General features: G+C 47.7%; 2 protein-coding genes across 3 annotated transcripts in view; both read left to right on the top strand.

Moving 5' to 3' along the window:
• The window catches only part of LOC101997998 (GTPase IMAP family member 7-like), an 11,470-nt gene extending 3,333 nt beyond the window's left edge, over positions 1–8,137 (top strand). The window contains exons 2-3 of the mRNA XM_005367487.2: positions 6,609–6,783; positions 7,966–8,137. Of these exons, the coding sequence (XP_005367544.2) occupies positions 6,609–6,783; positions 7,966–8,137 (347 nt within the window). The remainder of the gene's footprint in view (positions 1–6,608; positions 6,784–7,965) is intronic.
• Positions 6,707–10,761, top strand: LOC101990957 (GTPase IMAP family member 1). 2 transcript variants are annotated; one of them, XM_026789375.1, is made up of 4 exons: positions 6,707–6,783; positions 7,656–7,841; positions 8,603–8,690; positions 9,717–10,761. In XM_026789375.1, exons 3-4 carry the CDS (start codon positions 8,648–8,650, stop codon positions 10,592–10,594), a joined length of 921 nt encoding a protein of 306 aa, XP_026645176.1. In that variant the 5' UTR covers positions 6,707–6,783; positions 7,656–7,841; positions 8,603–8,647; the 3' UTR covers positions 10,595–10,761. The 2 variants fall into 2 exon arrangements, with proteins under 2 accessions (XP_026645176.1, XP_005367527.2); XM_005367470.3 differs by having other exon boundaries at positions 6,707–7,841.
• Positions 10,762–12,426: the final 1,665 nt, after the last annotated feature.

Raw genomic sequence — 12,426 nt, 5'->3', positions numbered from 1 at the left:
CCGAGAAAGTCAGAGGGGGTAACATTCACCATGGTGAAGTCTCTTCAATGGTATGCCTAGCCGAGAAAGTCAGAGGGGGTTGTGATAAGAAAGGATGGCAGCAGAATCCCTCCAGGGTGGAAGAACAGTCAGAAAAGTACCACGGTTGAGATATCTAGACATGAAATGAAATCTATGCTTTCCTAAAACAGGTTCAGATGCAAATAAGGTGATCAAAGAGAGAGGAGCTGGGCGTGGGACAGATGGCTCAGCTGCTAAAAACACTTGATGTTCTTGTGAAGGCCCTGGGTTCAATTGCTAGCACCCACATGGCAGCTCACAACCATTTATAACTCGAGTTCTGGGGACCTGATGCCCTTTTCCGGCCTCCATGGGTACTGTATGTGTGTGGAGCACAAACCTACAGGCAAAACACCAAACACATAGCAATAATAAACTGAATTTTTAAAAAGTAGAGAATTGCTGGGCGATGGTGGCGCACGCCTTTAATCCCAGCACTCGGGAGGCAGAGGCAGGTGGATCTCTGTGAGTTCGAGACCAGCCTGGTCTACAGAGCTAGTTCCAGGACAGGCTCCAAAGCCACAGAGAAACCCTGTCTCGAAAAACCAAAAAAATTAATTAATTAATTAATTGATTTAAAAAAAAAGAAAAGAAAAAGTAGAGAATTGCTCTATACTAGTAGACAAGATCACTTATTAATGTCATTGCCAAGAACTAAATAAACTAACAACTAACAGAATCTGGCAGAATCTTAAATGATTGAGATGTCTTATGGGGGCAAACAAGATTCAATATTTGAAAATATTTCCATACAACTTAAAGCATTCCAGAGCCATGAAGTAGTGCAGACTGACCACCTTCTTAGATGCCAGACAGTAGTTAAAGAGGCTAAAACCCTGATAAACCGTTACCCTCCTACTGTAGCAAAGTATTCCATATAACCACAGTCACCATCTTGTTTATTAAGAAAAATTGATGCCATGCCATGGACACCAGGAAGACGATACGGAGGCCGCTGTCACAGCCACTATTAATGTTCTTCTAGATACTAGTTATAATAAGCTAGCAGTGGAAGAACCTAGAAGTTTGTTTTCTAAATTCAAGAGGACAAGACAAGCTGTCCACCATTTGAGCCAAAAGTGCACCTCTACCAAGCAACATCAAAATAATCACAGCGCAACTGAGAAATTGTCAGAAAATGCAAAGGATGAGTATCAATAGACATTGTTCTGATTATATTGAAACGATTCATTACTTCCACGTTGAGCAATCTGTATGAAAATCACAATGAAAAATTTCACCTATTATATCGTTAAAGATAAAACGGTGAGCAGAGATTTGAGAGAAGCTAACATTAGCAAAGGCAGTGAGATGCACTTTGCTAATGATTTTATTGTAAGCAGTGCAGCAATGCTTATCACACTTGTCAGCCGGCATCAGTTGTTAGCTGTTCTCCCTGAAGAAGTCAATTTAGGCAACTGAGCCACCTGTTCCTTCATTGAAAGTCACTCGAAAATCTGAGGACATACAATACTTTTATTACATTCGTGGTTTTCTGTATCAGGAGTTCTAGCAAAGCCCAGAATGTACAACTGAGTTCTGCTGGGGCTCAGCTAGAGTGATCCAAACGACCACAGATAGTAGAGACAGTTAAATAAGGGGACATGTCTGTCACCTGTTTCTATGTTCTCAGAGGTCTAGGTGGAGTTTCTGTCTCACCCTCCAGTTCCCAAATAATGGACAGCCATTCCCCAGATAATTGATTCAGACACTTAATATAAATTACAAATGCTTGGCTGATAGCTCAAGTTTGTTACTAGCCAACTCTGCACTTAAATTAAATTATATATTTCATATCTATGCTTTGCCACGTGACTTATGACTTGTTACCTCATTTTCTACACACCCTGCTTCCTCCATGGCTGGCTGATGTCTCCTCTGACTCCACCCTTCTTCCCATCATTCTCCTGGTTTGGTTGTCTCACCTAGAATTCCTACCTGGCTATCAGTCAGTCAGTTCTTTATTAACCAATGAGAGTAATACATACTCATGTATGCGGAAGGATTATTCCACAGCACCGAGGTGCACTTGTGGAGACAGGAGTGGACTCTTTCACACCTTCCCAAGGCGGCAGCACTCCTCCCCTGGTGAGTTTGCTTCCCCAAGACCAGCAGAGCATTACAAAGTCAGAGGAGTCTAAAGGCAGTGTTGGTCAGCTCTGTTCATTACTGGGCTAATAACAGGAAAAAGGCCAATTCTGTGTGAGCCCTGAGTTCACAGACGCACGGAGACGTCATTTTAGGAGCCCACTGCGTCGTCATAGCAGCTCTGCCATGTCCGCTCACTGAAGTAGGGGCTCTAAATGTGCTCAGATGGGACTGTAAGAGGCACCACCTAGCATGTGCCTTTAAGGACTTGTCTGCAAGCCCTGCAGACAGAAGCCCTGACCCATCCACGGCTCCCACCAAACCTGCTCCATTCCCACTACACCGCAGTTCACACTAGAGGACCCCTTGTTCTGAACAGAACACTTCCAACATAAGGCTACATAGCAAAACTCCAGACTGAGAAGACCTACATTGTAGTCTCAAGAAAGGAGGAAATCATTGCATTCCCCAGCCTTTGCAAAGCCCTAATGATTCCATCCAAACTTCTCTAAATCAGTCTCAAGCAACTCTACTGATAAATCAAGGGTTTCTATAAAGTGTAAGCAATTAAATGCCAGCCTAAGAGTTTACCACTTATCTCCATCAGATGAGCACTGACCTCGTAAGTTTGCCTGCAGTGGGTGATGGCTTAAATGCCTTCATCTTTTCTACTACACCTGCAAGCATCCGGAAAATAGACTCAAATACGAGAGTGGGTTCTTATGAAGAATGACATCACATTAACTCACAAATAAAAACTTTTAAAATGTGTTTGAGTGTTTTGTCTTTATGTATATATGTGCACCACATGCAAGCCTGGTGCCCATGGAGGTCAGAGGCCAGGAGAGGGTATAGGTCAGAAGAGGGCAGAGGTCAGGAAAGGGTGGAAGTCAGAAAAGGGTAGGGGGCAGGATAGGGTGGAGGTCAGAGGTCAGAGGTCAGGAGAGGGAAACAGTCAGAAGAGGGCAGAAGGCAGGAGAGGGTAAAGATCAGAAAAAGGCAGAGATCAGGAGATGGTAGAGGTCAGAAGAGGGCAGAGGGCAGAGGGCAGGAGAGAGTGGAGGTCAGAAGAGGACAGAGGTCAGGAGAGGGTGGAGGTCAGAGGTCAGGAGAGGGAAGAGGTCAGAAGAGGGCAGAGGGCAGGAGAGGGTGGAGGTCAGAAAAGGACATTGGATCCCCTGGAACTGAGTTATGAATAGTTTTAAATTATCTGAGCCATCATGTGGGAAATGAACCCACTCCTCTGCAAGAGTAACAAGTGCTCTTAATTGATGAGCCATCTTTTCAGCCCCTAACTCACAAATAAAAAGGACCACCGAATATGTGTTCATCCACTCCTGAGCATGCATTTAAAGAGGTTTGTGGTGAGAAGGAGATGGCTGTCTGTGCAGCGTGAGAATGGCACCCTGGAGCAGGACATGGCACTGTCCCTGCCCAAGCTTCGTCCGTGAACTGATCCAAGGAAGTGGCCACTGTCTTTACCTCATGACCCTTGACCCTCAAGAAAAGGACAGTGACCTAAACCCGACATCACAGATGGAAAACTCACAAGAGACACATCTTTGTGCTTCCTGTGCTGGCAGCACCTGCCTCTCAGTGATGTCACTGTGCTCTCACAACTGCCTCTGGGGGTGTTTGGCTCTGCACCTGTCTCTCCTGTGAAACTTTGACAGCCAGCAATAAGCTGTCCGTTCATAGAAAAACCACTTTACTTCCCAACGTGCAAAGTCTCGGGATTCAAAGCAAATTTAGTCCAAATTGACATGAAGCAGACTCTTTGCAGAGGAAGCAGGGGGATGACTGTGTGCATTCTGTGTCCTCTTCCCACCACAGGCAACAGAGCCGCCCTCTCTGGAGAGTACCGCCAGCCGGGCTGCTGCGGTGTTTCTTCTGGAAGAGTGGGTGGGGGGAGAGCAGCTCATAGCAACTGATCTTATTGTGAGAGTCTGGATATTTTCAGGGTGTGTTCAGATTAAACACCCTCTTAACTCATAATCCTCACAAAGTATGCCAAGTCTAAGCCTCCCCGAGGGGCAGCAGGCTAATGAAGCTTACAAGGGAGCCCTGTAAAACTTGTCAGCAACACGCCTTTCCATCTCAGCTTGGGATTTTTAAAAATATTAAATCCATTTGTTCTTTTTGCTTTGCAATTTTTATCACATCTTTACCTGCACCCCTCCCCTTCTACAGTATTCTGTATCATTTTGCTAAAAAGTTTGCATTAACAAGCCTGGAGGCCTGTGATGCAGGCCTGTGATGCCAGTCAGCTGGAGAGGCCGAGGCAGGCAGATGGTGGGTTGAAGGCATGCCTCAGCTACAGAGCAAATTCAAGGCTGGGTTGGGCAACTCAGTGAGACATTGTCTTCAAATGAGAGGTAAAAGGAGGGCCAGACATACATTTGTTTAATGCTACAGCCCTTGCCTAGCATGCATGTGCTAGACCCAGGGTTCGATCCCCAGACTGAAAATAAACATAACTGCTGCTCAAACAGTAGCTACCGGCCACATGAATGCATAGTTAATCATCTGAACTAAACTGTAGAGCATAGTCTCCCTGTCACTACAGTCGCACAGCCAAACATCGGAGCCTCACGAGCCCTGGGAACACTGTTATCATCGCAGAATGCGCGATAAAGCAGAAATTCTTCACAAACAAGGACTGTGCAAGAAACCACAAGACGGTTGTCAATAGTATCTTAATATGTCTGTGGTCTGAATCATTTCCCAGAATTGCTCTGCACCACAGAATAAGATGAACTGTTGTGAATCAGAAGTTCACAGAGGCCCTGCAGATTCATTTTCGCCCTGTTCTGGTCCTTCTTTCTCACTTCTCTCTTGTATGTGTCGACTTTATGGCCACATGGCCAGGTGCTATAGGACACAGGGTCAAGGTTCCTTCTAAGTGTGGTGTTCCAGGGGCAAGAGTGGAGAGGGTGGGCCAGGAAGAAGGTTCCTAGAGGAGGTTCCCACCCCTCTAGTGAGGATGAACCTAGGGCCTCACACGTTAGGTAAGTATTATGCCACTGTGCTATATCCCCAGTCCCCTTTTTAGTTTTTATTTTGAGGCAGGGCTGCTTAGACTGCCATTAAACTCACGATACCTCCTGCCTCAATCTCCTAGAGTTGGACACGTCTGCGTTTGTTGGGGACATCTTTAAAGCTATGCTGAGACACAGGCTCAAAGGGTGGAATAAGAGAAATACCAGCTTGTCCAACCTATAGGAATGGCCCAGAGACTGGCTTTCCCTCCAACCGGCCTGCTGGCAGTCCCCAGTGTCTGGCTATTGCCTGTGCCCAGAGGTTGCATCTGCTGAAGAGAGATGCCTCTAGGTTAAGCGTTTTCTCCAGGGGAGGTTTACATTTAATAGCCAGATGATAGAGTTATAAAATCCAGTCCCCTCTTCTTCAGACTCAAGATCAGTGCTAACTGTAGAGTGCCTTATGGAGTCACCATTTGTTGTGACTGTGTTTCAGTCGAACTTGTCTTTGCCCAATCCTGTTCTTTCCTTCCCTTCTCAGCCATAAATCTCAAGACGACTCCCTGGTGGCTCCTTTCATCACCTCTCTGTCTCCCACCTCAACAGCCCATAAGCCTTGGAACCCAGTCTTTACACGCATGCACACATGCACTCACACACATACATGCACACACAAGGATACATACACAAATACATGTATAGGAACAACATAGTTTGCAATACTAATAGATCAAAAGAAAAAAATTAATGTAAAACAGATTTAAAAATAGCTCACACCTCTGATAAAAAGGCCTTTACTTAGTGAAATAGGAATGAATGAAGTCTGCACGCACTGTTTAAAAATTAATCACTAATAGCCAATATCAGCCTCAGTGATATTTTTAAATTTTTCTTTTTTGTTTACTTAAGTACTGGGCATAGAACCCAGGACCTTGGGTATTCTAGGTAAATGCTCTATCAGTGAGTTACACCCCTAGTCTTTGGTGTTTTGTCTTTTTTGAGATGAGGGTCTTTTGTTTTGTTTTGGTTTGGTTTGGTTTTTCGAGATATGGTTTCTCTGTGTAGCCCTGGCTGACCTGGAACTTGCTTTGTAGACCAGGCTGGCCTCGAAATTACAGAGATCCACCTGCTTCTGCCTCCCAAGTGTTGGGAGTAAGCCATGCGCCACCACACCTGGTGAGTAGGGGGTGTTCTTAAGTACCCTAGAATGCCCTTAGATCTGTCATCTTCCTGTCTCAACCTGGAATCTAATTCATGTAAGAGAAATCCTTAAAGAGCAAGAGAGAACTGAAGATTAGCAGTAACCAAGTCTAGGACAGAGTGAGACCTCGGAGTCCTAAATCTTCCTTCCCTCCTTTGGCTATGGCAGCGTGTTTGATGCTACTGACCCCGCTGGACACAGACACCCTTGGTCACAGTGCTTGATTCTATAGGGAAATGCCAAGACCACAGCTGCATGGCAAATGTTTCTGTCTCTTTAAGCCGTCATCATCCGGCCTTTCTCTGGGTTTCCTGATCTCTGGGACCCAGGCCCGCCCAGTGACTTCCTCTCTGCTCAGCACCGAAAGACCAAGAGACCTCTTTACTCATGGCTGAAGGGAAGGCAGGAGTTCTCTGGGGCTTCTCTGGGCCACTTTAAAGTCTGTCACCAAGAAAGGTGAGCTTGAGCCTGTGAGCAGGGTGGAGAGGGGGCTGGGTTGTGAGACCAAAGTGTCTGCTGCCTACACACAGGCAATTTACAAAGCACTATGCAGGAGCATACCATGCAAGCGCACGCGGTGCAGGCAAGACGCCTGAGGGGTGGTCTGGGTTTCAACCTGAGCAAGTTCAGAGGAAGTCTTAGGAGTACACAGATTTTTGATGGGCAGATCTTGTCTCTTCCCAAACTTCTTTCATACGGTAAGAGAAACCTATTCTAGATCCCATTCCAGGAGCAAAGCGCATTTTAGAAGGTACCATTCCTCAAACTGCACATACAACAAATACAGAAGATGCTTCTATGTCTCTATAAACCATGCCTTCAAGGCCAGTCTTGATGTGCCAGTCTGCGCCCCTCTGAAGTCTCTTAATCTCACACCTGTATGCGTGTGCATGGGGAAGGGGCTCTAACACACCTCAGAGGAATGGGACTTGGTCATCAAGCCCTGTCCCCACCTGTCATTTAAACCTTTGCTTCCTGAATGAAGTTTGTCCCGCTCCAACTATAGGGACCTCATAGTTTTTTCATGTCTACAGTGAAGAGTTGGAGAAATAGCTCATTTTCAAATGCTGGGTGTGGATTAACCTCATGAGGAACGATCCACTTGTTCTAGCAGAACCACCAAGGATGGGTCCAAGAGATGCAATGTCCAGGGGAACACCTAAATATTTCCGAGAAACATCAAGACAAGAAACTAGATAACTCCTGAGCTCTCTTAAACATGTAGAACTGTTCTTGCTTTATATTCCCAGATAATAAAAGCCATTTGTCACCCAAGATTTCATTCATTGTTTTTTTTTTTTCTCTTTGGCTTCCACTCTGAGCTCCAGGGAGTCCTGGGGGCCTGCCCTGGCCTCCCCTGAGTCCATGCACACAGATCATTTCCCCCAGGACAAGGTCTTCAAGCTCCTGCAGAAGTCTTGTTCGCTGCTCTCAGTCTTGTGGCTGCTTCTTCATTTCTGCATTTGTGGAATTTGCTGATTCCCGCACCCAGAACAGAGACACAGAACCACACAGTGAGTTCTACTAAAGGCTTTGGGGAGAGGGAAGAGGTGTTAACCCAACCTATTCCCAAAGCCCCTCTACGGAGACAGGGTGTTGAGTTATCATCTTCCTTTTTCGTGTGTGTGGTGCCCACAGCGGGGAGTGTGGGAGGAAACCCATCACCCCTAGTGGAGACAAAGAGACAGATTCTGAAATGATGAGAAATGCAGATAAGCACTCAGATGAGAATGTGGGAGCAGAGCTCTCGCCAGAGAAAAGCCAGCGAGGGCTGGAGAGTCTGGATCTGGGGTCTGCAGTCACAGACTGAGGCCTGTTCACTGGAAATGAGGCTGGAGCAGCAGACTGAGGGGACACCGTGCTTTGTACTTAGGGACTCCTGGGACCAGGCACACGTGACCAGAGCGTGCTTGGCTGTATCAAATAACTGTGCAGTCAGAACATCTTTGGTGGAAGGGAAGTTGCTTAAAGAGAAGGGCTCAGAAACTCATAAGACAACTTCGTGGAGCTGGTTCTTCCATCCATCTTTACTGGGCTCAGGAGAGCAAGCTCAGGTTGTCAAGCTAGCACTGCAACCATCTTTCTGGTCCCCCCGGAAACTATTCTTCAAAAATCCAGATGCTCTCGATAAGAAGGAACAGCAGATTTTCCTGTGGTGGACGAAAGGCACCCACCATGTCTCTGCTCACCTGGCCCCTAAAGCCTTGCTTTGCATTGCAGTGTCCCTGCTCTTTAGACTTAGCCTGACATTGTGGCTGGTTTTGCCGGTCTGCAGGAATGAGCGCATGAATGAGGAAATCGTGACAGAGTCCTGAGAAGCATGGGAGGAAGGAAGATGGCAAGAGACGAGGAAAGCGCCTATGGTAACAGCCCTTCTCTCAATGCATCCCGGCTGGTGTGGGCGCTAAGGGTAGGAAGTGGGTGGAGCTTCCTCAGATCTGGAAGCCCCTGGGATGAAACAGCAGGACCCATTTGACTGTGTCTCTGCCCCTGCCCTGCTGAGAGAAGCTCACAGCTTTGACCCCCCTCCCCCATCACTGGTTCCCACAGCATGAAGGAGGATCCTAAACCTACTCTGGTCTCCACAAAAAAATGATACAGAGGATAGGAAACCCAGGACTAGAGTGAGCCTTACTCACCAGGTCTCCAGTGTTAGAATAGAGGGCTAACTGCATATTTAGTATTTAGGGGGTCGGGAAGATGACTGTGGGTAAAGGCACAAGCAGCCAGGACAGATGGGTTGACTTCAACCCTTGAGCCCACCGATGCAAGGAGGGAACTAAGTCCTGAAACTCGACCTTTAGCCTTCATAGGACACAGTGATACGGCATCCCCATAGATAAAATGAAACAAAATATTGTCTAAAGGGGGGCTTTCTCTTTAAGGAGCCAACTTAAGACAAGAGAGGAGAAAGAGGGAAGCAGGTGAACTCTGCTCTCTAACAGCCCGAGGAAAGACCCACATGGTCTCCTCTTCTGTAGGAGAGGTGTGCCCTAGCCTGAGCACTTCCTGCTCTTATACAAGCACTTGGTGGGCTGCCATCCAACCTGTGCCTGGGGCTGAGGGGCTCCCCTGTGCTCGATGACCAGCATCTATGCGGGAAACATTAGGGTCAAATCAGCGTCAGGTCCTGCACACACAGGACCCAGGAGTTATAATGGACTCTTTCTGAAAGGCGGCGGGAGCATCTACAGGTGCAGAGAATACAAGGGCAGAGAGGAAAGACCCAGAGGAGCCTGAGCTCTGAGAGCCCAGAGCAGATGGGCGCGCCAGCTTCCAAGGGGAGCAGGCACTGGGGTTCGTTCCCTTTCGGGCTAAAGGTTAGAACATAGGTGAGCCGCAGGGAAAAGCCATGTCTCTGACTCAGTGTTGCCCTATCTGGTCCTCAGGCTTGGAGATGGATTCACAGGTCCCAAGGGGGCCCCCACTGAGACTCATCCTGGTAGGTAGGACCGGGACCGGCAAGAGTGCCACTGGTAACACCATCCTGGGCCGGACCTGCTTCGTATCCAAGCTGCAGGCTGTGCCTGTTACCAGATCCTGCTCCTGGGCCAACAGGAAATGGGCCGGCTGGTATGTTGAGGTGGTGGACACCCCGGATGTCTTCAGCTCTGAGGTCAAACAGACCGACCCTGAGTGCTCGGAGACAGCCCACTGCTTCCTACTGACGTCGCCCGGGCCGCACGCGCTGCTGCTGGTCACCCAGCTGGGTCGCTTCACCACTCAGGACAGCCAGGTGCTGGCCGGGGTGAAGCGGGTGTTCGGGGAGCAGGTGATGGCGCGGACTGTGGTGGTGTTCACTCGGAAGGAGGACCTGGCAGGAGAGTCTCTGCAGGATTATGTGCGATGCACAGACAATCGCGCGCTGCGGGAGCTGGTGGCTGAGTGCGGGGGCCGCGTGTGCGCCCTAAACAACCGAACCACTGCCCGCGAGCGCGAGGCACAAGCTGAGGAGCTGCTGGGCCTGGTCGCTGGCCTGGCGAGGGAGCACGGGGGCGCGTACTACTCCAATGAAGTGTATGATCTGGTGAGGACCCTGCGGGGCTCTAACCCCGAGGACCAAGTCAGCAAGGTGGCAGAGATGGTGGCAAGACGCATGCAGAGGCCCCTGCGCACCAGGCTGCTAACTGGGCTGTGGGACTGGCAGAAATCTTACAGGAAGAGCTGGAGACGGGGCGTGGCTATTTTCCTGGGTGTGACCTTCCTGATCTACCTGCTGGTCTACAGAAAGACACCTCAGGCCATTGGGGACCAGAATAGCAGATAATGCTGGTCTTAGAAGATGTTTTAACTAGGAAGAAAATATTTTTAAAAAGGAATGATTAGATCTCTGCTCAGAGCTCGCAGTACTGCGGGAAACACAGTATGAGCTTTGCAAAGGCTTCAGAGGTGATGAGTCTCAACTTTAACTACTAGAGTTTAAAAAAAATAAAATTTGTCTAACTAAAATTGTCCTTTAGACGTTTTCATCATCCCTGTGGTTCATTCTTCCCTTAAAACGGCAAAAACTCCTGGTAGCTTGTAAATGGGGACAAAATCGCAGTACAAAGAGAACAAGCATTTCTTTTCTTTTTAAAACTTATTCTTTGGTAATTTCATATAATAAATTTGGGTCATATTCTCTCACGTTCCCCGAGTCCCCACCACCTCCCTCCTCTCAGAACTTCATGGTTTTTTTGTTTGCTTGTTTGTTTTATGTCTTAACAGCAACACGAAGCTGGATTTGTTGGCCAATACTCCTGAGCCTGCCCTGGGGTGTGGCTGATATACCCAGTGTTACTTCATTGAAGAGAATGCATTTTCCTTACCCCGGGAGTTATGATTTGTGACTAGTTTCTTGGTTGGAGGGGGCATTTATGTCTGACTTGAGCTTGCTCGGGTGTTGGGCATGTCGCCACAGCCTCTGTGTGCACCTGCCCTGTTGTGTCTAAAAAGTTGTTTTCCTGAAGTCACCCAGAAGCTGAGGCTCTTAGGGTCCCCCGTCCTCCCTTCCACAGAGATCTCTAACAAGATGGCAGCCAGGAGTTTCTTCCCTGTGCTCAAACCAAAGCCCCGGGTCTGGAAACTGGCTCCCTAAATAACAGTCACAAGGACAGAAGGGTCACCACCTGCTTTCTAGGGAACATAGGCACGTGGCTTCTTTGGGCTTAGTTTGTTTCTCTGTGAAAATAGATATCGAGTTTGGAAGCTATCAAAATTTTTTCATTTTTTTTTCTTTAAACAAATAAATTATTTCAAGATGGGCTTGATGGCACATGCCTGCCACTTCAGGAGGCAGAGGCAGGAGGGTCGGGTGTTCCTAGCTCAGGGCCCTGGGTTCAATTCCTAGTTGGGGGGGGGTGTTAATGTGTGAACTCTTGACAGTTAGGTTTCTGAGAGATTCTGGCTTTGTCTGAAGAGTTACAGCCTGCCAGGATGGGTCAGGGTCTGTTCATTTCTCCCCACTTCCCACCCTGCCCTAATAAACCAAACCAGGAGGGATCAGGTCTGTTGATTTCCTTCCCACCTCCCACCCTGCCCTAACAAACCAAACCGAACTCACTCCAGTGCTGTCTGCTAGGTTGAAACTGTGTGAAAATATAAAAGCTGAGGGGTGAATAAAAATCAAAATGGAAAAAACTCTAACGGGAACATAGCCACCCCTCAGAAGTCTTTCTTTTTTCCTTCCTTCCTTCTTTCTTTCTTTCTCTTTTCCTCTTTCTCTCTCTTTCTTTAAAAAAACAAAACAAAAACACAATGTAAGTCCTTAGACTCCTTTGTCTTCCTATCCCCCTTTGCTTTGAAATGTTTATCTTTTAAAATCCTTTTTTCCTCTCCAGGTGAAGAGTAGAAGGAGCTGGTGGAATGCAAACATCGGGGAAGGTCAGACCCTGCTCCTCAGGGACACAGGCTCTAACTTAGGTTGAAGCCCTCTCCTCCCATCGCAGACCTTCCTCTTGCCCGAAGGATGTGGGGTGTTGTAGGAGCTGCGGGCTGCATTCCGCCACCCAGCTCCCACCACCAGCTAGCTTTACTCGAAATAACAACACACAAACTGTATTCTTTTAAACACTGCTCGGCCCATTATATCTAGCCTCTTCTCGGCTAACTCTCACGCCT

This window comes from Microtus ochrogaster, unplaced genomic scaffold, assembly GCF_000317375.1.
Source record: "Microtus ochrogaster isolate Prairie Vole_2 unplaced genomic scaffold, MicOch1.0 UNK18, whole genome shotgun sequence".
NCBI classification, from domain to species: domain Eukaryota; kingdom Metazoa; phylum Chordata; class Mammalia; order Rodentia; family Cricetidae; genus Microtus; species Microtus ochrogaster.
The sequence above is the reverse complement of the archived record's forward strand: the minus strand, read 5'-3'. Positions and strand labels throughout refer to the sequence as shown.

Bases quoted from the DNA above. Each gene is read 5' to 3' on its own strand.
- LOC101990957 (XM_026789375.1), top strand. From the start codon at position 8,648: ATGGGAGGAAGGAAGATGGCAAGAGACGAGGAAAGCGCCTATG. The intron at 8,691-9,716 runs GTAACAGCCCTT...TCTGGTCCTCAG, and splicing joins AGACGAGGAAAGCGCCTATG to GCTTGGAGATGGATTCACAG.